Source organism: Anopheles merus, chromosome 2R, assembly GCF_017562075.2.
Source record: "Anopheles merus strain MAF chromosome 2R, AmerM5.1, whole genome shotgun sequence".
Taxonomy (NCBI): domain Eukaryota; kingdom Metazoa; phylum Arthropoda; class Insecta; order Diptera; family Culicidae; genus Anopheles; species Anopheles merus.
Window position 1 is genome coordinate 23977147 of NC_054082.1, and position 22380 is coordinate 23999526.

The window sequence follows — 22380 nt, forward strand, 5'->3', positions numbered from 1 at the left end:
GAGTTTGGTTTGTGTTTTTATTAAGGATTTTCTCATTTGATGCTATCACAATTGTTGGGTATGGAGAAAGATAAATACGAGCAAAAGTTCTCCTGCCTGCTGGCGGTTAAAACGAAAACGGTAATCGATCGAATCACACACTCACTTACTACCCGCTCTAGCTAGTTACACTCATCGATGGAGAAAAAACGACGGTCCTACGTTACAAGTTTTCGTTGTCTAATCACTGTGTGTGAGGAAATTACCCTGCTCCCGGGGGCTTGCTGAACACGCTACGTAAAAACGATTCCTCTAAACGGGCTACGGTTGACAAAAACGGTTCACTGGTGTGTGTCACTCTATCAAAAGTTTGGTTTAATTGGATGCTGTAAGAGGAGGCAGGCTTCTCAGCACCGCTCACACGGTATCGTTTGCCGTTTGGATTCCTATCACTCTATTTTCTATTGGTTTCGTCGTAAGGTGGGAAGGGTAGTAAAAGTGGAAAAACACACACTAACCTACACTAGGAACGGTGTAACTCTGGTGTAACGGTTCACTACTGCGTACGTATTAAGTCGAATCACTCGCGCTACATCCGGAGTTGGTGCGTTCGCTTTCCTATGCGTGTGCTACTGCGCCTGCTTTGATACATTCGCGCACCCGGGTGTCGCGTTGCGTGTGCGTTCGCATCGACGCCAATCGCGCCTAGGCGTAACCGGAAGCTCGTATTTCGTTCCACACTTTGGTCAGTTCGGTTGGTTCGTCGTAGCCGTGCGTCGCCAGCACGTACTTGTAGCTTTGCGGGCCCAGGTAGGGCGCCTTGTGAAAGTAGAATTCTTCCGAGTGGAGCGGCTCAATTCCGGCCTTCATTGCAACAATTCCTAAAAAGATGTCATCGAAACTGATGCACGAGAGTGGGTCGTTATTAGTATCGTTTGCTAAAAAAAATAAAATAAACACCACTGCACAGGGCTTACCGAAAATGTTTCGTGTACATGCTGACGTAGTACATCTCGAACAGTGCCTCGTGGGAGAGCAGGAACGCACCGGCCGTCACGTACGTCGGCCACATGTCCCACGGGTATTCCTCGAGCGATACGTACCACTTGCTGCTCCGGTGGCGGTGCGGCGCCGAACGAAACACAAACCCGGAAAACAGCTTCACGTTCGGCGGCAGTTCCATCTCCGTCATGAGCTGCCGCTTGGTGCGAGTGCGGGTGCGGTTCTGCTGTGCAGCTGGCCGCTCCTCCTCTGCGGCGGCCGTCCGATTGCTGTCCGCCGTGTGGGCCAGCCGGCGGGCCAGCTTCCGGAGCGCTTCGTCCGTTTCCTCCAGATACTCCGGATAGTTGACCGGGTTGCGGACGTACCGCAGCAGATTCTTGGCCGACACGTAGAAATCGTCGTCCGCAAACATGTAAAACTTGGCCCGCGGACAGTAGCTGACCGCCCACCGGAAGCCGGTCATCGTTTTGATCGTGTTGTTAAAGTAATCGTCCACAAAATCCGCCTGCACGATGTCCCGGTACGTGCTGCTCTCGAGGTCCACGAGCGACTGGAGCCGCCGGTTCGGGTGCACGCGCGACCGGCCGAGCACAAACACGGTGCGTATCTTGACGTCCGAGAAGCGGCGCTCGTAGCCCCACGTTTTGCGGATCGTTGCCCGCCGGTCGAAGTGCTCGATGGCCGATTTGACGACGAACACTAGCCGGGGCGCGATCAACCGATCGTCCTCCTTGCACTTGTGCTCGCAGTCCGTGATGTAGGTGTAGTTGTACCGGTTGATCGGTGGCCGGGCGGGCTGCTGGCCATGCCGCAGCTGGTACACGTCCGACAGGATGTCCCCGTTCAGCGGGTAGTCGAACGTCGACTCGAAATCCTTCTCGAAAAAGTGTGTGAAGGCACCGAAGAACTGCAGCAGGTACAGGCCGACCAATGCCGCCAGCACATACTTGAGCTTAAATTTCACACAGATCCGGGGCAGCATCGCGAACGCAACCGGGAGAGGTGATGGGTGACCGGAGTGTGCCTGTTGTGATGCCGCTTCGCTTAAGACGGGCCAAACGGCGTGAACCGTACCAGCAGCGGACTTACATAATTACCACCAATCCACCGGTCCAAAATGAACGCGCATTAATCTAATTAACGCTACGCCAACGCGCCAGCATGCGTCGTTCGAAACTGCCGTTGATGTGAAGCACTAATTAAATTGCCCGTACACTTGCACCGACTGATGACATGCAGCCGGAGAAGGAAGCTGTTTTGGTACTTTTTTTTCTTTTGGTTCGCTACACACAAGCTACGGGAAGCGTGGATGTGATGTTTCCGGAGACGAATGTGCTAGTGAGTCAGTGCGGATCGGTGCGCCTCAATCGGTTGGTGTAGGTGTGATCGAATGCAAAAACTGAAAAAAGGGAAAGCTATTACAATATTCAACACATGATGGTGAGCCGACGACGGTGGATCTGTTTCCAGTTTTCCGGCACCCTGACGAGACGTAAACAAAAAACCGTCATTTTGACAGCTCAAATTGCCTCTCTAGCTACCTTGAATGTGATGCATTCGATCCCGTCTGGGTGTGATGGAATGCCGTGGTTAAAAATTATCCAATTCAAGTGCAACGAAACGCAAGTAAGTGAACATGTTACAATATATTTTAAAAATAATTTAAACGATTTTAATCGTGACAGTAAAGTGCCTTTCTATTGCTCGCCAAATTATCAGCCAATCGGTTGTGGTCCCACGTTTCACCTGTATACATCCTGCACGCATTGCCGACTTGACAGCCTGTTTGACAGCAATCGGTCCTTGGACGGAATCTCGCGTTCGCAAAAAAAGTAAAAGACAAACGCAAAAATAGTGCACGGATTTCGTTGTTTTGCTGCCCCAAAAACGTGTGTAACTAGCGTTAAAGTGTGTTCTATGCCCTTCCCTGCATTCTTCGCTAAACGTTTTGCAACAGTGTGGACGTGCGCCGATTGTGGAAAACTCCAGCCGGGAGCTCCACCGCCAACGCCAGGGCCGTCGTGATCGTGTTTTTTTCCCCCCGATCGTGGCGCTGTGCTGTGGATGAAGAAAGTAGCGCAAATGAATTGCGATCCCGCTGGCCGTGCGAAGCAGCTTCGTTCTCGGGAAAACGAAATAAAACATTAAGCGCCGTAAAGTGGTAGTAAATGAAGGCTAGAAAGTGAGTGTTTTTCGGTGTTGTTGTGCATAGGAATTGCAATACACACATCACAAACGAGCACAAACCTGTCGTCCGCCACGGGAAGAGGTTCATCGACCCGTTTTTTTTGCTGTCGGTAGGGGAAGGGCAGCGGACAGGAGGGACTGACGTGTGTAGTGATCGGTACGGCTGTGTGTGTGTGTGTGTGTGTGTGTGTCTGTGCGTGGGCTCGTGTGTGTGTGCATTGTTGCCATATACACTCGCAGTACGGTTTCATTTGCGATCGCGATGTGGCAAAAGCGCCCAACATTGTTTAATGAAACCGTGTGTGTGCGTGTGTATGTGTGAGTGTTAGTGTGCTTGTACAGTAACGAGATTCCTTTCATCAAATGCAAACGAAGCCTCACATAGCAGCGATGTTCTAACATTGCAGACACTTTCATTCCATTTTATTCACACTTGAGAGACTTCCAAGACCCTTTAAAAATTACATTGTTATAGCATTGCTTTTAACACCATTGTGACAAGTGCGTAGCACACACACACACATACACCCAAGTCTCGTGTGGCGAATTGTTTTCATTTTACTTTGATTTTTGAGTCATTGCAAGTGTGTTTGTGACTCGTTCTTTCCAAAAATTGGCTTCACCGTGGTGATGGTGCTGTGGTAGTAGTAGCATGCCATGATGATTTCCACTCTCTTCCCCCCCCCCCTGCTTCACGGTGTGCTTTGTTGTCGTCGTCATCGCAGTGGCCGAAGTGCTCTGTGTGCCTTTGTTGTGAAGGAATTTAGAACAGTAATGACGACACCACCGAACACACACCGTGCAAGACTCGCGATGTAGATTTTTACTCTTTTTTTTATTCTAAATCTCTCTTTCTTTCCCTCCTGCGTGCGTGTGTTGGTGGTGGTGCTGCCGTGTATTCTAGGCCTCGAAATTTCCATCACAGGCAGGGGCGATAAAGAAGGTAAACGAATTATAAAGGAGAAGAACGAACGAAATAAAAACAACAACCAAAGGCAAGAAACGCTTCCCATCGTGTGAGCAAATAAATTACTGTGTAAATACCAAGAGAGCGAGAAAGAGAGAGAGAGAAGGAGAGTGAGCGCTGCGAACGGTGTGTGAGAGGGAGAGAGCAAGTGTGAGTGTGTGTAAAATCCACCCCGACTGGGTGTCGGGTGCGTGTCGTGTATGGTGGTGGGGCTGGTGCTGCGTTGTTCCAGGGAAAGGGAAGATGAATTTGTAGAGTGAAAAAAAACAACAAATCAAGAGTGTCTGTGTGTGTGTGTGTAATTGTAGTGCCCTCCCCCCACGAGCTCACTTTTTCGTGTGCAATTTGTGTGTACGTGTGTGTTGTATGTGTGCTTTAAAGCAATCTGGCTCCATCGCACAATTCTGACCTCAATGGTAAACAGCCCCGGCCCGTGCTAAGAAGGGCTTCTAGGGAGAGCAAAACAAAACCATAATTGCACCACCGGTGGTCGTCTGTGTGCTTGTGTGTCGCGTTTTAGTGTGCTTGTGTGTTTTGTTCACCTGAGATTGCAGCATCTAGTGCGCTTTTACCCGGTCTCGAACTGCTGCCGAGGTGTTCCTGTTTAACACGGTTTTTCCTTCGCCTACTAAGCTCACCGAGGTTGGCTGGGAAATAAATATTTGTGCACGCATACTACCAACACACACACACACACAACCAACCCATCGTCTTTGTTTGAGAAGAAAAGCCCCAATCCATCCACCGTACGCGAAGATGCTGAAAATGGCATGAAAATTGAGATCGTGATTGTGGCGATGCTACCTTGAAATTTTCCGTCTCCCTCCAACATCTCTCTAACACGCCCGGCATTTTTCCCGGGGATAGTAGAATCTTACCATCCCCTCTTCCCTTACCCCTTACCCCCTGTTTGCAGACCGCTGTTCTGCTCCCAAGGCCACTAGACGCGACGCGCCGAACCGAAGGCAAGGCCACCCATCGAGAAGGGTTCTGCGCACAAGAGAGCACAAGAGGAAAATCAAACGATAAAACCACGTGTCCGTCCCACCCTCTCCTGCTACTTCCGGAAGTTTGGTGTTTGGTTGTGCTTTTTTTGTGCGCGGGCAGCAGAACAGTTCCGCCGCAGCATTAGAGTTTGATTAGTGACGCGGAACGTTTAGCACAACCCGGTAGCAACAGCAACATGGACACGGGAGATAGAGGTAAGTGATGAAAGCCTGATGTCTTTTTGCCACTGGAAATGCAGGGACCGACCGTGTAGGGACGAAAGATAACTTTGCTGAAAGGGTATTTGAAGGAGTCTGGCTGCTGTCCTTGGAATGAAGGTGATATACTCAATTCCATCTTTTGCATGACCGGCGGAGATAGCTTGCGAGACGTCGGTTGTGCCGCAGGCAGGAGAATATTAAGACTTTCATTGTCCGGAAGCAATTACGGGAAGGTCGTATGTTTCAGTTAACTTTCCTTGGAGATGAAATTATGAGATATTGGAGCAATTTTTTGAACATTGATTTCGTTGTAATGAGATATCTTCACTATTTCTTTTCCTGCGGGCAGAATCGCTCATGAAAGTATGTTAATTTGCGAATTAAACTCAACCCAAGCCATTTCTCGTAACACATTTTTGGGGGCTCCATGTGTCCACCAAAAAACAAGTTTTATCACTATTGCACACCAGTGCAGCTTTCTTATTTGTCACGTTTTGTAGCTGATCTTCCCATTAGCTTCCAATTTGATTCCCGTCTGGAAGCTGCCACAATGCATAAAACCTGCCATTGAGCTAAGACGAAGAAGTTAAAAAAAGCCCGTCCGGTTTGGCTGATCAATTCCAAAACCAGTAGTGTAATTAATTGGCTAAACAAGTTACCAACCTAACCGCAGATGGCAAAGTATTTAGTTCCGCCCCAGTAAATCACACGCGCCTTTACGCCATTTGCTCGTTTCATGTGAGTTCCCTTTTCCACACAGTGCACCACATTAGGCTCATAGAACCGGTATCGGGACACAAAAAAAAGCGTACACGATAAGCCCTTTTATGTTAGCTCCTTGGCCTAATTTCGCCCACCTTGTCCCAGTGTGAGGCGTGACAAGGTTTGTGCCATTTTTTTTTGCTCTTGTCACTGTGTGCGTGTGTGTTGGTTAATGTTTGAACGTTAATTAGCACATCATTAGTTGCTTTGCATTTTTCCTGCTCCGACGATTGGCCCTGAGCAACGATGCCCGGACGCCCCTTGTCTTTTACCCTGTGCAGGGCGCCCCAGCCCCTTCCAAGGAGCTTTCTTCGCTTTCTTCCCAAACAAAGGACGCATGATGTTGCTGGGATAAAATGTCTTCTTTTTTGTTGTGTTTTGAGGCGGGAGGGAGTAAGGTGAAGTCCACCCTGATGCTGCTTTCGTCAGCGGGTTTATGGGCGCTTTGTTTCCTGCTGTGTGCTCACTACGCCACCGCACGAGGTGTGGCCTCATTTCCGCCAGGCAGGGTGTGATTCCTCGGCCCAAACACCGCCACAACATCCTTGACCTACTTGCCGGGGCTTCGCTGCGTGGGATGCAGCAGCAGCAGCAACAGCAGCAGCAGGCAGCAGTGGAAGGAAATCTAACGAAGAAAGGAACTGCTGCCATCAACGGCAGACGGGACAGCAGCAACAGTAGCAGTGTGTCTGTGGATGCATATCGAATCTCGATACGGAGTAAATCGAGCATCCCAGAGTATCCTCCATCTCGTCCGTTGTGCTGTTGCTGTGGGGAGAGGGGAAATTCATTCGTCCGGCGACTCGACTGCAAGCGCTCCTGCAGGAGAGAACGCGTAACAGAAGCGGTGCGTTCGATTTAAAACTGAGGTTTAAAAAAAGGGAAATAGAAATAAAGAGAGAACCGCGAGGAAAGAAAACGACGGACCTGCAGTGCAAGTTGATCATCTGGTTGTCCTTCGAAATGCGTCGACGTGGTGTGGTGGAGACGCGTTCGTCGTTTAGCGTTAAAAGCGGGTTGTTCGGTAATTCTGCTGTTACTGCGTGCACACACACACACACACACACACACACGCATACAGGCCAGCTGAAGTTGAAGTTGAAGGTTGAGCGGTAAAGATGCAACTGCTTCTCGTCGCAACGCAAAGAGCGTGCAAGAGCAGCGCGCTTACACTTGAATTTAACTATTCAACTATAAGAAAAAGGTTTTAAAAAGTCGACAGGAAAACGAACATTTTGCCACCCAAAACTGCAAACATCCAAAGCAAATCAGCAGCCCACCAATACATTCATTTAAACAGTTTAAAGCGAGTGCAAAATATGTTCAATGCCACACTTTTTGCACCACCCGCTCCGTTTCGAACGCTCAGCATCATTACGCATTCAAAGCGACATTTTACCGTTTTTTTAATGTTTGTTTTCTGTTCCACCATTCAGCCAAGCTCCTTGATATGAACTTGTTTTAAATGTAATTTATCTTGCTTCTTTTTTGGTTGTGCATGTGTGTGTGTGTGAAGAGAGGGGGGCGGGGTATTTTTCGGATGATAATTTTATGCATACTAAAGCCAGTCCCAGTCTTGTCGTGTGTGATACCGTAACAGTGGTTGATGATAAAAATTTTCAAGGTTTAGCGCTCATCGAATGTTTTAAACTATTGTGCTTCTAATTCAGTATGGTGGGTGGGTAGGTTTTCCTGAATCGAAATAGCAAATTATTTTCATAAGGAAGATTGGTGGGTGTACAAGCATGAGGTGGGTTTAAAATAATTAATTGTTGTTGCTCAACAGTGTTTTGTTGTCAATTCATTTGCTTCACCAAGCTACACACACCCATGGATTCTTCTGTGCCAACGCTCCTTGTTAACATCGCTATCTGTTTTGTAATCTTTGTGGATTTTCTAGGCTTTGAGTTATATATTTGTTTTTCCCCAATATTCATTTTTCCCAATAGCTGTTTTATATGGGTTTGGACACTTTTGGCGGTTGAAATCATGTCAATACACTGCACATAAAACACAGAAATTTCCACACCCAAAACTAAGCTCAGATTTTCCGGCTAAATTATTGCAACCTAAAAATATATATAAACAAACGCTGATTTTAGGCATGCTGAAGGATCGATTTTTGTTTTTTTTTTTGCTGAAAGGTACATATTGTGCCACAAAAAGGTTTGGATCGATATTTGAGAACTAACATAATAGTACTACAACTCATAGGAAGCAGCAGAAAATAATATAAAACAATTCTAAAATACATCTTTGTTTATTACCCAAATGCTGAAAACCAATATGGCGGGACGTAATTGTCCAATGGATTCAACCCGGATGATGAATATGTTTCCAGTGACAGTGACTGAAATTTCAGCTGTGTTTTGGCTAGAAAAAGCAAAGGGGTGATATTTAGAAAATCTTACTCTTATGAACTGATCTTCAAAATTTTCTTCACAAACACTGAGTTCCGAAGGAGCACCTCAGTATGACCTCAGCATCTTGCAACCAACGGAGACGAGCGATTTTGCGGCTAGGGTGCATCTTCATCGTGGTTTCGTTTTAGATCCGTTTTTTGGGGCCTTAAAACACGACGAACCACCAGCGAAAAGAAAAGGCTCCAACAAACTGGTAGCAATTAACCTTGAAACTACAGCGGCTGGAAAGGGAAATGTGTTGTCAGTGTAGAGCAGAGAACAGCAAAAAAAAAAAAAGAAAGATAAAGAACAACCTGGTTTAGTGTGTTGCGTTTGCATAAATTTACACCCGATTCCCGGGCTGACATTCGGGTTGGGCGGTTTTGTTTGTTTTTTTTTTTGCGCTCCGTTTCATTGTCGGCCGTTTGTTTGTGGCAAATCTTCTTTTTATACCAGTAAACTAGTTTTTCAGTCGCGAAACAAAAAACAAATAGAAAATCGCTTTCATTCGCTGAAAACTGCTTTGCTGAATAAGTTCGATTCAGATAGTCTTGGGGTGAACATTGAATAATGATTTAACGAATGCTTTTGGGTGATAGTTTGCATCAGGATGCATTTTTTTTTATTTTCAGGGAGAACTTTTCAATCTTACCATAGTGTTACACAACTTTCATCGACCCCAAGGGTGTTTATAATTGTATGAAAATCCAATTTCTTGTATGCTTGGAATTCTTTTTTTTCTCTCTCTCTCTCTTCAAAATCCATCCTAACAAATTATGTTTTGCTGACGAATGGACAAACTTTTTAGACCATTTCTGGTCATGCACCTTTACGTTGTAGCACACCGGTCCATCGTTACGAAAACCTTCTTTAATGTGGTTAAGGTAATTTCCTCTTCTCAAATATTCACACCTTCACACACACACACACACACACACACACACACACACACACACACACACACACACACACACACACACACACACACACACACACACCAGCATGCTCACCTGGTGCGCGCTGTGGCTCCATCTCCCGCCACCACCACCACAACATAAGTCATGTTGCGCTGGTCATGTCACTGGCACTGGGTGTCTAGTACGGGTGGGTTGGGTAGGTGAGTATTTTAAGGATCCCTACAGACACGTTACCCACTACCTCTATTCCACTAACCTTCATCCGGTTAGGTGGTGGCGGCGACTGCAAAAATCCGTATCGCTCTCTTCTCGTTTGCGTGTGCCTTCTTGTGATTGATGGACGCAAGGGGGGGGGGGGGGGGTGGAAGGGACTACCTCATACATAAACGATTACACATAATGTTGGTACTTCTTACTCATCCGATGGGCCACTGCTCCCTTGCACAAAACCTACAGAGGGTGTCCGTTTTTTCAATTTCCTCCCACACTAACATTTGTTGAATTTGGACCTTTTTTCGCAAAAAAATGATGCCACAAAATCAGCAATAAAAGAGAGTAAAAAGAATGTGAGGTAAGCACCATTTCGTGGGACTGCCTCACTAAGTCGATGTCCTTCGCTGGTGTTTGCGTGGTGACAAACACACACGAAAAGAACGGACCCTTTCGGATGCGGAGGAGGAGGGACCTAAAAGTATGTCGAAAAAAAAGGTTCCAACATTCAGTTCCAGGCTTTTGTGCCAGCTTGTACATATTTTATTTGCTGTTTGCTATATAACCATTTTCTATTGCCCTATCTCGCTCGCTCGCGGGTTCGCTTTCGTGCTCCGAAATGTGGTCTACCTAATATGTTTTATGTTGCACTTACTCACATCTAATGGTTTGGTGCTGTATTTCGTATATATACTGCTGCTAACGCTTCCACACTGCTTTGGTGTGGTGTTGGCTGGCTGGCTGGCGGGCGGGCGGCTAGCACATAAAACAATCCCTGTGCCATGCAACGTCAACAACGTCCCAAGTTCAAGGAACCGCCGGGAAAGGTCGTTTCCATCGCGATACGAACGTGCGGCAACACCCAAAACCCCAACTTGGCCGGAGTGCAACCCGCGAGGCAGGAGACGACGGAACGAGGACACACACACACTGCGAACAGTGAACAGAAATATTAAGCAATGGGTTTGGTGGGCTTTCTTCCCCTTGGCCGAGGCAAACATTGTTTTGTCTTTTCCATTCTTGTGCAACATATTATGTAGCTTTGCACTAACCCCACAAAGGACGGACGGTGTGTTTTTCAGCACAAATTAGAATACCATTTTATTATTTATTTAGCATTAAGCGAGAAACAGTCGAGGGGGGGAGGCTCTCGAGAGATTCGCTGTGTTTTTGGTGGCTGTAGTATTCGCGGGTAAGACACAACCCCGCGCTTGAGAGAAGAAGAAAAAGCTCCCTTGATACCGTTTCCAACACGGGTTTTGTGCGGCGGTGTCGTACAATAACAAATCGTCCTTTGCTTTCGTCAGCGCGCACAGCGCGTTTTGCATCGCGAAGCGAAGAAGCTTCGATCGAAACTCGTTCGCCTGGCTTTCCCCGGGAAAATCTCGCCGTTGAGCTAGGTCATGGCACTCTGATTGTGGTGCGTTTCTCACAGCCGCCCAGTCACAGCTCACCAGCTGAATTTTCTCATCTCACTCAGGCCGCAGGAACTGGTCTTTATCAGCGATGCCAACAGCAATCTCACGCAGTCGAATCGGAACGGTTTTTGAGTGTTTGGAACTGTTATTATCACTATGGATGTCATGGTTATCTTGATGGGATGGAAAACTTGTAGGAGAGCAGACATGATTAAAGGTTTATGATAATATTTGCAGTATAGAATGTGTAGCTTCAAATACTTTTTAGAATATACATTTGGGGGAAAAATAAGCCCATCATACTGTATTCCTGAGTTAGTTATTACTAATGCTACTAGTCAATAATAGATTAAATCTATTTAGTTAAACCAAACATATTGACAGCTCAAGCAAATACCAAACAACATTAATGTATCAATTTATTTTGAAAAGTGAATATTCAAATTCTAAATCGTATTTCCTTGTTTTTTCTTTTCTAATTTCAGGTGAGTGTTGACAATATACGTTGTTGAAGTAAAGCCTTGCGTTTTTTCCATACATTATTTTGGTGGTAAGTAACTGTGATTTTGGTCAGAATTATTAAGAAAGTCCAGGAAAATATTTAGAGTCTCTCTTCTGCACATGATCTGCTGGTTTTAGAATATTTTTGAAAATAAGTAATGGCATCGCTTTAAAACAATTTAAAGATGTTTCTATGATTGGAGAATCATGTCAACACTATCAATCATGTACAAAACCGCACGCCAAACAGGCCGTAGAATTTCATACTAGATCAACGTCTGTGTTGGTACGAGGTTCCGTTTTAACAAGTAGCCAAAAGTTCGTTACAGGGCAGTATGACATCTGAAAACCCTTTTCGTTTCAAACTTTTGAATGTGATTTTAATGACGAATCGATCTGGACATCGCAAGTGTATTTATGCCTTTTGTAATAATAATTGTTTGTGGGGTTTAATGAATTTGCAAGGGCTTTCTTCTGTCAAATGGCATCCAAGATGACCAAACCATGTAAATTTATGAGGTTTTTTTTGGAAATTCATTTTTGTTTAGCAGGAATGAGATTTCATTCAATCTCGCTTCGCAACTAATCTCTTATTATTGAAAAGGCAATGCTGTTCGGGCAGCGAAGATTTTGGTATTTCAGTCAACTAGTTAAGCTGGTTGAATGATTATGTACATATTAAGAATATCTTTCAGAAAATCTTTTACAAAATTTATATACTTTGTGATTATTTGCTGTACAGTATTTCCCCGAGTTACGCGAATAATGCGTTCCGGAGAAATTTGCGTAACTCAGATTTTCGCGTTTGTCGAATATCACGTTTTACAGCCAATAATACTTAATTTATAATGATTTTTTATTAAATTTATTTTTTTAAATGTAATTTATCACTTATTTAATGCAATTGGTGGAGAAAATTAGGTTATTTCTGTCTTTTTAGTGATATAAACCCTTTGAAAAAATGCAAATTATTTTTCATTTGACAATTGATGGTGATAATTGCACTGATTTGACATCTGAACTGTCAAAAATAAAAATTCACGTAACTCGGGGAAAGACTGTATTTCTTAAATAATTTCTTGTAAACTAATGTCTCTATGATGTGTTTTGCAATACTAATCCATCGCAATTTTTGATTCTAAACTAACGCTATCAAAATGATTGAATATTAACAATCGCGGCTTTGGAGCAACAAAGCAAGGCTTTATTCCTTAACAGTTATGGTGTAGTCCTTGCTGAGGCCTCCCTGCCCCCTATTTGATTTAAAAATTTGCGAACCGCATTTTTACGGTGTTGTTTGTTTTGTTTTTTTTTTCTACTATTGCTCCTCTCGGTTGCGCGAGAGGAAAACAAAACTCACGCAACTGAACGGTTCGCTCACTCAAACGCCGCTATTCGCCACAAACGAAACACTCTCTCCTTTTTCATGCTCCCACGACACACACACGTACGCGCGCGTAGGATGGAAAGAGAAACCACGAGAGCGAGAGTGAGAGCGATACTGTGCGCGCGAGAGCCGTCGTGAGGAGGCAGGGCTGTCAAACCTGTCGGTGCCATGGTCGCCTCCGGTTCCTTCTCCATCGAATGCCGGGCCGCGGCTCTCCTTTCACGGTCGGTGGCGGTCTTTTCTGGAGTGAAGTAAAATCGCGCTTCATTCCATTCCGTCGCCGCGGTGGAGCATCGGCTACTCTGTTCGCTGCACTGTTGGCTCCGCTGCGAACGAAACCGGGACCGGGGTTTGTCTTTCCTCGCGACTGCTGCTGCAACGTACGTCGGGTGGAGTTTCGCATTTTCGCGCGTTCGCGTCTTACGTGCTCGGAGGGAATTTGTGGTGCATCTTAGAAGGTTTGCCCTAACCACTGTGTTAATCTGCAAAGTTGAGTGGGTTGCAAGAAGAAGTGACCAAACATATTTCCCATCCAGTGTCACGCGATAACGTGAATAATCGTGCGATTATTCGCAATGTGCAATGGTGTTTTGAGTGCTGTTGTTGTGTTAACGCCTTCCTTAGCAGCAAATACATAATTGTACTCACACATCACGTTGTTGTCGGTGCTTCGATCGTTTCTTCTCTACGCGTTAAAAGTATTATTCAGCCAAATGTGTCTTAGGAATGTGAAATTCTATGTGAAAAGAGCTACCAGTGCGAGTATCTTCTGCTACAGTGATCTTTCTGGGAGTGTTACAATCTGTCCTCAGTATAATACCTGAAGTGCCTTCATGCGTGTTTGTGCTAAAGATGCTTCTATAACAAGGAAAATATTGTTATTTATCAGTAAAAAAAGTAGCACGGGCTAACCACACCCTTGCAAACGGCTCACAATCAAAAGCAGTTTATCGTTTGGGTTCGATGTAGGCAGAAAATACGATCGACACAACTTGAAAGCTACTTAGCCAAACATTCCATTTTCCCTGATACTGGAGGGTGCAATATATCCCTTTGGTAATTGTTATCTCCCTAATAGTGTACACAAGAATGTTTTATAATACTAAAACACATCACTTACCAAAGCTTATCACACAGCCCATTTTGAATGCCTCTGAACCGCCGCAACAGTTGCCCAATTAGTTGTAGTTTTTCTGTCTTTTAAGTCTCACTGTTTTAAGTGCTCCCGAGTAAAAAGGCAACCAGCGAGTGCTCTGGTATCACTCATCTGGAACAGGTAGAATGTGCACAATTTATTGCTGATTTTTACTTTAAACCTGAACCCCCCGTGCACCTCCCAAAGTGAATGTCGCTTCGGGTTCAGTCGAGCAAAGAAATCGGTCGTGCACGGGCGGGTGAATGCGGCGGGGTGCGGTGTAGAATCCCATTCGTAATGGGACAGAGAGGATGAACCAGATCCGTCATCGTCGACCATTTGTACCCGATCCGCTAACTCCTCCAACACGCCCGGTGGGGCAAGACACCCGGCGCAGACGAAAACCATATTGTGTGACATTCACCGGAATGTGGTCGAAATTTGATCATTCGCCAGCGATCGAATGATGATCGCGGAAGGGGGGGGGGGGGGAGGGGTCCGTCGTCGGTCCGTACCCACCTTTCTAACCGCCGGGGTGTAAGGGAAAGGGTCCAATCCATGCTGTTCCTGCTACTGAACGGATGTTTGTGTGTTCGTCGCGTTTCTGACTGCGAAAGTGAGTGAGAAAGTTATTATTGGATGGTTTTCGCGGCGAGGTGAGGTTTCTGATGTGGTCCTAATTTTTGACACAAATCAACACAAAAACATACACCCATTTAATGCTGTGCTGTGCCTAAGGTGTGGTTTATGTACTGTTTTAATGATAAGGGGGTTGATGTGTTAGGATCCAGCAAATGATTGAAGGACGCGTTTACGACACAAAACCAATCGAGCATCGGTAATGAAAATTTACTGTCACGATGTAGTGGAGTAGAGCGCCACTTGAAAAAAAAAACACACACACACACGCCCATTTGGTGTGTCCAAAGGGGGCCGCGCTGTTGTATCGTTTTTATTTGCAGCAGCACATTTTCAAGGTTACATGTGCACACTCCCCAATGCCTGCCTGCCTGCCTGCCTGGTCGAACTGCTTTCTCCATCGGGGCAGCATGATCGTGTCGTTTCGCTTTTACACCCGTAAACGGGCGGACGGTTCGCCACCAGTTCGGAAAGAGAGGCCCTCCCTCCTCGGTAGCAGCCCGCATTTGCACGGGGCTGGTTCCATTTGCATCGGATTAGAAAGTCAAATTGAATGGCAGACGACGGTGGGGATGACGGAACTGTGGTCACAGGGCCCCCTCACCCCTACCCCTTTCCCGCATGTGTGGTGTTGTTTCTTCGTTGTTGTTTTTCCCGCTTCCTATCGAGCGTGTATTGTCCGGAGCTGCAAGATTTACAGGCACACAAGTTGTGCTAATGAGTTACACATAGGCAATTGGGTCGGTTTAACGCGAAGATGAAGCTGTCGTACAGTGCTTTATATTAGGAGTTAATCGTCAATGTATGACATTCCCTATCGTCCATGTTTAAGCCCTACTCTTGATGAAGGAGCTTGCAGAATATGTCAATTAACAATTAATATTTAATCAATTTACTCGAATGGTTTATCGTTTTAAGTTCACTGAATAAAAGGTAAAAAAAACGAGTTAGGTGAAAAATTAGGCTTTTCCTCCAGTAGCAAATAAATAGTTTCGAAGAATCCACCGGCACTTTGGGAGCATAACTTTGGCAAGGGCAGCAACCTGCTGATCAAATGAACGGCAACACCCCGTTGACAGCTTAATCGGTGTAGCTCTCCATAGCAGCAGTTTTATGTGCGTCAAACATGAACACCCGGTTGGCTAGCTCAAACCGGGCGATCAGCTTTTGTCGATTGTTTTTCGTCGACCGTTCAAACGAATGAGAGGGTATTGCACTAAGCACGACAGGAAAGCGTTTGTGGTGTTGTTCTGAAGCTATTAAAAACCGTTTTATTAGCATATGTGTTCTAACTTAATGGACAACATTTGTTGTGATGGGTTTCAAAACGTTGTTTGGATGTCCTGACACAAAAAGTACAAGTTTGATTATGTTTTCAAAGCATTCAAATGCTTCTTTTTCATCTTTTCTACAGATGATTATCACTTCTTAAAGTGTTATGCTTTCATAGCATAAAAAACGTCATAATGGTCCCACAAAGTTGTGTGAAATGGGTGCTTGAGATAACTCCAGAAAAGCCTTTTGAAAGAGTTGCTGAACTCTTGCTCTTTGCTATAAGTTGCACCATCGATTTTACAGTTGTGATCAAGAAGAGTTAGAACATTGACCATTTTAACTATAAAGCAGTTGATTTACGAACTTGACCACCAATTTCATTGGAAGAAGATAAAATAAACAGAAAATGTAGAATAGAATAAATGCACACGGCTTGTGCTCGAATCTATCTACCATCTTCTATTGAATTGGTCCTACAGGGTCCTCCAACCGAACGGGTCCAACAAGGGCATCTCAGATTTGAGACACAAACTGCCAAATTCGTGGCAATATAGGTAGCAAAGCAGCTAAAAGTGACATTGCACCACCCGAAACTGTTTTAAATTGAACGACACGTCCCAAGGCACGGGGCTGAGATTGACACTTTCGTGCGTGAGTGCGTTTTAAGTGGAATCCCCATCCCGAACTGAACCCAGGGTTACAGGGAACAGCAGACGACCTGCAGTGGGGTATCAAGATGATGATGGAGCTCAAGGAATGCAACCGACGGACGGGCCCGGTTAGGCTTTGGACGGAATAAATGAATTGCTTGTTTTGCATCGTGATGGTGCAGATCGCGACAAAGGCGAGCGACAGACTCAGACGCACGATCGTCGGACCTACTCCCTCCCGCAGTGGTGCCCGCACAGAGCTAAGGGTGCAAGGGGCTGCGGACGGTGGGGGTTGTGTAAAAAATCGCAGCAACCCACCGTGCCGCTTTTATTCCATATATAGCATGTGGCCGCCGCTGTGCTCGTGGTCGGACGGGGCACGATCGCGAGCCCTCCCCGCGCGCGGCTGCTTTGCTGAAGATGACCTTGAAAGAGTGTTGCTACTGCTGTTGGTATTGTTACCAGTGTCGTTTCGCTACGGGCCGCGGGTGTTGTTTCTACGTGTGTGTGCGTGTGTTTTACGTGCGCAAATTTATTCGTGGGGTAGTGGTGTGGGCCTCGAAATGTGTGGCCAAACATGTGGAAGATGCCTGTAGGGCGGCGGCATGGATGTGTTTTCTGTGTTGTTCATTTCTTTCGACCGCTCTGTCGATCGTCTTCCAGCGGTCGTCCTTCTTTTCTTTTCTCTCTCTCTCAATCTTAAATTCGCGTTCTATTTTTTGTTGTCGTTTGTTTTTAGTGTTTACTGCTGCGCGCGCAACCCATTGAAGTGGCAAATTCTTTCAGCAGAAGCATCTCCAGAATGTTTGCCCTTTTCGGGTGCAGTGATTTGTTGGCGTCACGTCTTAAAATTGCTGTACCAATGAATATACCCAAATCCAGGTGCTGTCCCCGGCTTCGTGATCTTGCGTGTGTTTGTGTGTGACATTTAGTTATAGTTCGCTCATCCTTTTGGCGATGTGTTAGATGGAAAGAACTTACAGATTAGACTAAACGAAGGGCGATTTCTTTATCTGAGAGATTTGCACATGTGATGGCCGTGTCAAACGACCATTTTGCGGACGGTTTAATTATTGCTCGTGTGTCACTTTTTTAAAGGTCAGTTTAGTGATTCACACCTCGGAACGCGATCTGGAATTTTGCATGAACTTTTCGGTCCACAGCATGCACGCTTGTGTTCTGCCTTGAAATGCTCCAGCACATGCTCTAGCACAAGCATTTCATACTAAAGTGTACAAATTCTCGTGGATTTCAAAACACAAACAGCTGTGTTTTTATATCTTCCCACTGCCTACCAGTAAAACATAAAACGGTTGTATTTCTGTGCGCCGTGTGTGTGTGTTGCCCTTAAACGGGACGATAAAACTTAACGCACCTCGCAAATGAATGCACTTCTCCTTCTTCCCAGAGCCCGGGACAATATCGTAAATGCACTTTTACTGCACGGTGTGTACTGTTCTTCGTGCACGATGATTGCCTCAATGGCAAGGCGCAGTGAGCGGAGCGCGGTTGATGATGATGATGATCGCCCATTGTGTCCTTCGGCGGGGGCATAAAAATTCTTTCTCCTATTCGGTATGACAGGTTTACGATCGCATCCCTCGGCCGCTCGCTGTGGCTTGCTCAAATCGATCAGGAGAGTGAGTGTGTCCATGGTTTAAAGTTCGCTGGACCTTTTGCCGCTTTAAATAATCAATGTTCCTAGAATATGATGGCGATGCATGGAGGTGCAATAAAGTGATTTGAAGTGCATTGCTTATTTCCTTACGGGTTATTTGAATTACCAGTCTCGGATGTGCCATCATGTCGCCGAGTGGTAATATTCGACGCTTCATTCTCAGCCAATTTCCGTGATGAAAACACTAAAAGCTCGGAATGGCCCATCAGCAAAATGGTCTATCTCTCTATTATATTTTACTAGCTTTAGTCAGTATTGTTTAAGCCACCTTCTGAAAACGACGAGGTGGTTTAGTATTATTTTAAGTAGGGGCACACAATAAGCTACCCAATACATGACTTGGACATGTATGTAGTTTTTAGTGAAAATTGATTAGTTTTCCGAATTTAGAAGAGATTGCGTTGAAGAACCTCTTTTTTCGCTAGCAAATCATCTTATTGATTCAGTGTAGTTGAAAATACACATCGTTATTAAATTAAGCTTGTTGCTGTTTACCGAGGGCACGTTCGCTTCCTAATGTATACACTCACTGGGAGACATCCATTTCAATTTCACTAGGTTCTCGAAGGATATGTTTCTCACATACTACACACTTTGGCTGCTGTTCCTTGCTTGCTACCAAGCAACGTATCCGTTGGCCGCAGGATTTGGCAGGACACAAACACAGCTAACAGGCCGGGGCTGGTATAGCTATTCGTAAAAGATTTTCGGTGCACTTAGGGCGATCTGGTTCGGGAATTGCCATGTGATTTCCCGCGTGGATTTGGAGAATGCTACTGCAGACCTGGCCAACGTTGTACGGGGTAGAAATGTTAAGCCATTCGGTGTCATTTGTCTGGAGCGTAGATTGGAAGCACGAAGTTAATGGAAAAGGTTTTGCACACTTTAATACGTAATGAAGACACGTTCTCATGCGATAGATTGTCTGGCCAACAAATGAAGCCTCTTTGGTATTGCGCTGGAAAGTATCGCTGTAGCAATAGCGCGTTTATGATAATGCGCTATTCTTCAATAAGCTACAAAGTTTAGCAACATGTGTGTCCTTCTTGTTAGCAAATGCTAGAGATTACTGTACCTCTAACAATAAAAAAGTAAAGATAAACAAATTAGAGCACTAATGCAATATAAAACGAGCAAAATGTAAAGCTCGTTTTTTTGGAGCAAACAATACGCTTTATTCAAAGATGCATTTTCCATTTAGATCACCGTGAAATGACTGTCAAAAAATAACTCACATATTTTCTGGAACTTCTGAGAATTGTTCAATCGTATACAAACATTCGTGAGTTTTTCTCACAGTTTTGGTCCTTCGAACCGGATTCGCACGGTCAATGGGTCAATGCTGGAACTGTCTCAGTTTTTTCTCACCAGGTAATATTGTACAAATCCGGTTCGAAGGACCAAAAATGTGAGAGAAAAACATTCACAAATGTGTGTATACTTTTGCACAATTTGTGAGTTTTTCTGTTGCAAATGTTCCAAAAATGCTTTAAAAATTCACACACAACACAGACAGTTTTCATGTATGTTCATCCCGTTTGCAATCCCCCATGTAATACCGACGTGAGAGAGATAGAGAGAGAGAGAGAGGGATTGAAGTGACCACAAACACTTCGCCCTCTCCGTGTCGGTGGCCACTGGAGATAAACCACACCAACAGCAGCAGACCGACGGATCTTTGTGTGAGTGCGCGCGCGCGCGCGCGATTCGCTGTGCAACGGTAACAATCTGGCTGCGCATGTTGATGCACTCTCGTTGCTGTTTCTTTGTTGTGTCGCCTTCAGCACCCCTTACGCCGACCGGCGACCGTTCCGGCTTCACCAGTGCAACCGATCGAACTAGGTCAAGGACTCCCCGTTCCGCGGGGCACGCTGCACAAATTCGCACCTCACACTCCGTTCCCGGTATATCAAACCCACCGTTTGTCTCAAGCGATACGTTACAATTTCTCACTTCCTCGTTTTGTGGTGCTGCTGCTGCTGGAGGAACGGAGCAAACACACCCCAGGAGGGTTGGGAGCAAAGACGGGATACATCACACATACATCTTATCTCACGTTCCCCGCTTTTGCACAGTCGTGATCGTTGCATGGGGAGCGAGACGAGGGATGAAAATGCACTTGTGCTCACTGTTGGTATACTGGCCGATAAGAGGCCGCTTATCATCAGGGTTGGTTTGCGGGCGAAGAAAATGAAAGCGCTTACGCTCAGGCAGGTATATTGCAGCATGAGCCGGCCGAGACGGCTAGACGCGTGATGTGTCGTACCTGTGGAATTTTTTGCAAAAAAAAGCTTCGTCTGCCGTGCTAACAGGAAGCGTCTATATTTTGGTTCCCTTTTTTTCCCTGTGTGCGCGAGTTATCATCGAGTTGGCCGGTTGAGTCAGCGGCCCATGTGAGAATTGCCCTTTTTGTCTGCGTCCCCAATTCCGGGTCCGGGGACAAGGTCTATCAATGGAAGTGTTTGCGCCGAATTGTGTCAGTCTGCCGAGTGCGTTACACGCGTCAATACTTGCTCATCCTCGAAAGCATTTAATATCAAACAGTGTAAATCGTTGCAAAGATTCAGCTGCAACATTGGCAATTTTTGTAAACATCCATTGAAATGTGAAATTTCGTTGTTGCAAAGTGATGTGTGCGGCTTGTTAAACATTCCTCCCAAATTCATGTCTGCACGCTACAATGTACAGGATGTTAACTTAATTACAGGCTTTAACGCGTGTATCGAAACGGATTAATAAAAGAAAATAAATGGCTGAGAAGAGACGGTCGAATGCACCACCAATGGCAACAATGTAATGTGTAAACATAGGGTGTGAAAAAAAACGCGAATTGCATGAGATGTTTGTGCAGTAAAAAAAGATCGCAAAAAATTGCATGTGCAGAAGTGAAAAAAAAATCGATTACAAATCAAATCAATGTGTGTGCTGACGATAGAGTTGTGTGTTTTGCTGCAGTGAGAGGTTTAAGCTTGTTTCGAACGATTTGTTCGAAGCGATCAAGTGAGAGGGGGAAAGCAAGAGAGAAAAAAAGCGCTTTTGTAAAAATAACTGGGAAGCTATCACTGGTTTTACTATCATCTTCATCAGCAGCACCAGTCAGCTTGGTTATGCTCAACCGCATAATCCAATGCATGTTGTGAAACGAAGCATTTGAGCTTTGTGTGCTTATCGGTGTTATTGTGAAGATAAACAAAGATTGCTGATTTAACGATCAAGGGGCGCAACGGAGTAGAACGTAGCCGGATCGGACCGGTGCATTAAATGCAATTTAGCGATTGGACGGATGCAACTATGTGGTGGTGCAGTGTAATTGCTCACCCGGGGTAGGCGTCACCATATGTGCTGATGAGCGCGCACACACACACACTGCAATCGGTTGAAATTGAAAGTGTGAATCCCCTTTTACCAATTTCTCTGCTTTTTGTACCATCTCGGACCTATTCCACACATTTAGAGAGTGAAATTAGTGGCCAAAACAGTGATCCATCATCGTCAGCGGAACGGCCGTTGAGCAGTTGATATACGTATAGTGTAGTGCAGTGCTTGAAGTGCATCGTCCATCACCGTGACAGTTGGGCCAGACAGAGCAGTGTCGATGTTTCGCCCCGCATAGTTTATGCACCGTGCCCCCGTTGTCATCATGCTGAAGAAGGAGAAACCGATGCTGTCGGTGGCGGCAATCATACAAGCGCAGGGCCGGTGGGATCGATCCCTGGCCGGGCTGGCAGGTACTTATCAGGGTAATGGCGTGCGACGAATTGAAGAATAAATCGGTTTTGGGCCACTTCTACCATTTGCTACGTTTTGGTTTGAAGATGACTCAGAAAGTTTTGTTACCATTTAAAGCATTGATTGTCCGATACAGTTTTCAAAATTTCTGATGACATTCCAACGATGCAAAAACCGGCTGTTGTCTCTCCTATAAAAGTCTATGTATTAGTTCGTAAAGGAATGTAGCACGAAGTTCTATATCACCAATAAATGAACTCATGGTCGAACTGCGAGTGAGTCTCAGTTTAATAAAGGATCTTCACAGGATCTTCCAACGTAAATGTTTCGTCTA

The 22380-nt window shown here is 45.4% G+C and overlaps 2 protein-coding genes across 12 annotated transcripts in view; one reads left to right on the forward strand and one right to left on the reverse strand.

The window, feature by feature from the left end:
- Window positions 1-7: 7 nt before the first annotated feature.
- Window positions 8-2490, reverse strand: LOC121603508 (beta-1,3-galactosyltransferase brn). The gene is made up of 2 exons (XM_041932337.1): window positions 957-2490; window positions 8-880 (listed from the first exon to the last, which is right to left on the reverse strand). The coding sequence occupies exons 1-2, from the start codon at window positions 1961-1963 to the stop codon at window positions 685-687; spliced, it is 1203 nt and encodes a 400-aa protein (XP_041788271.1). The 5' UTR covers window positions 1964-2490; the 3' UTR covers window positions 8-684.
- A 275-nt stretch (window positions 2491-2765) lies between these two features.
- LOC121603507 (protein ultraspiracle) overlaps window positions 2766-22380 on the forward strand; it is a 32366-nt gene continuing 12751 nt past the window's right edge. The window contains exons 1-3 of one of the 11 annotated variants that reach the window (XM_041932333.1): window positions 2766-2870; window positions 4073-4111; window positions 5052-5337. In XM_041932333.1, the coding sequence (XP_041788267.1) occupies window positions 5319-5337 (19 nt within the window). In that variant the 5' untranslated portion in view covers window positions 2766-2870; window positions 4073-4111; window positions 5052-5318. Of the gene's footprint in view, window positions 3164-3510; window positions 5338-13205; window positions 13399-21771; window positions 22058-22380 lie in introns of those variants that run through there. The other 10 variants (XM_041932335.1, XM_041932328.1, XM_041932334.1 and 7 more) reach the window with 10 other exon arrangements.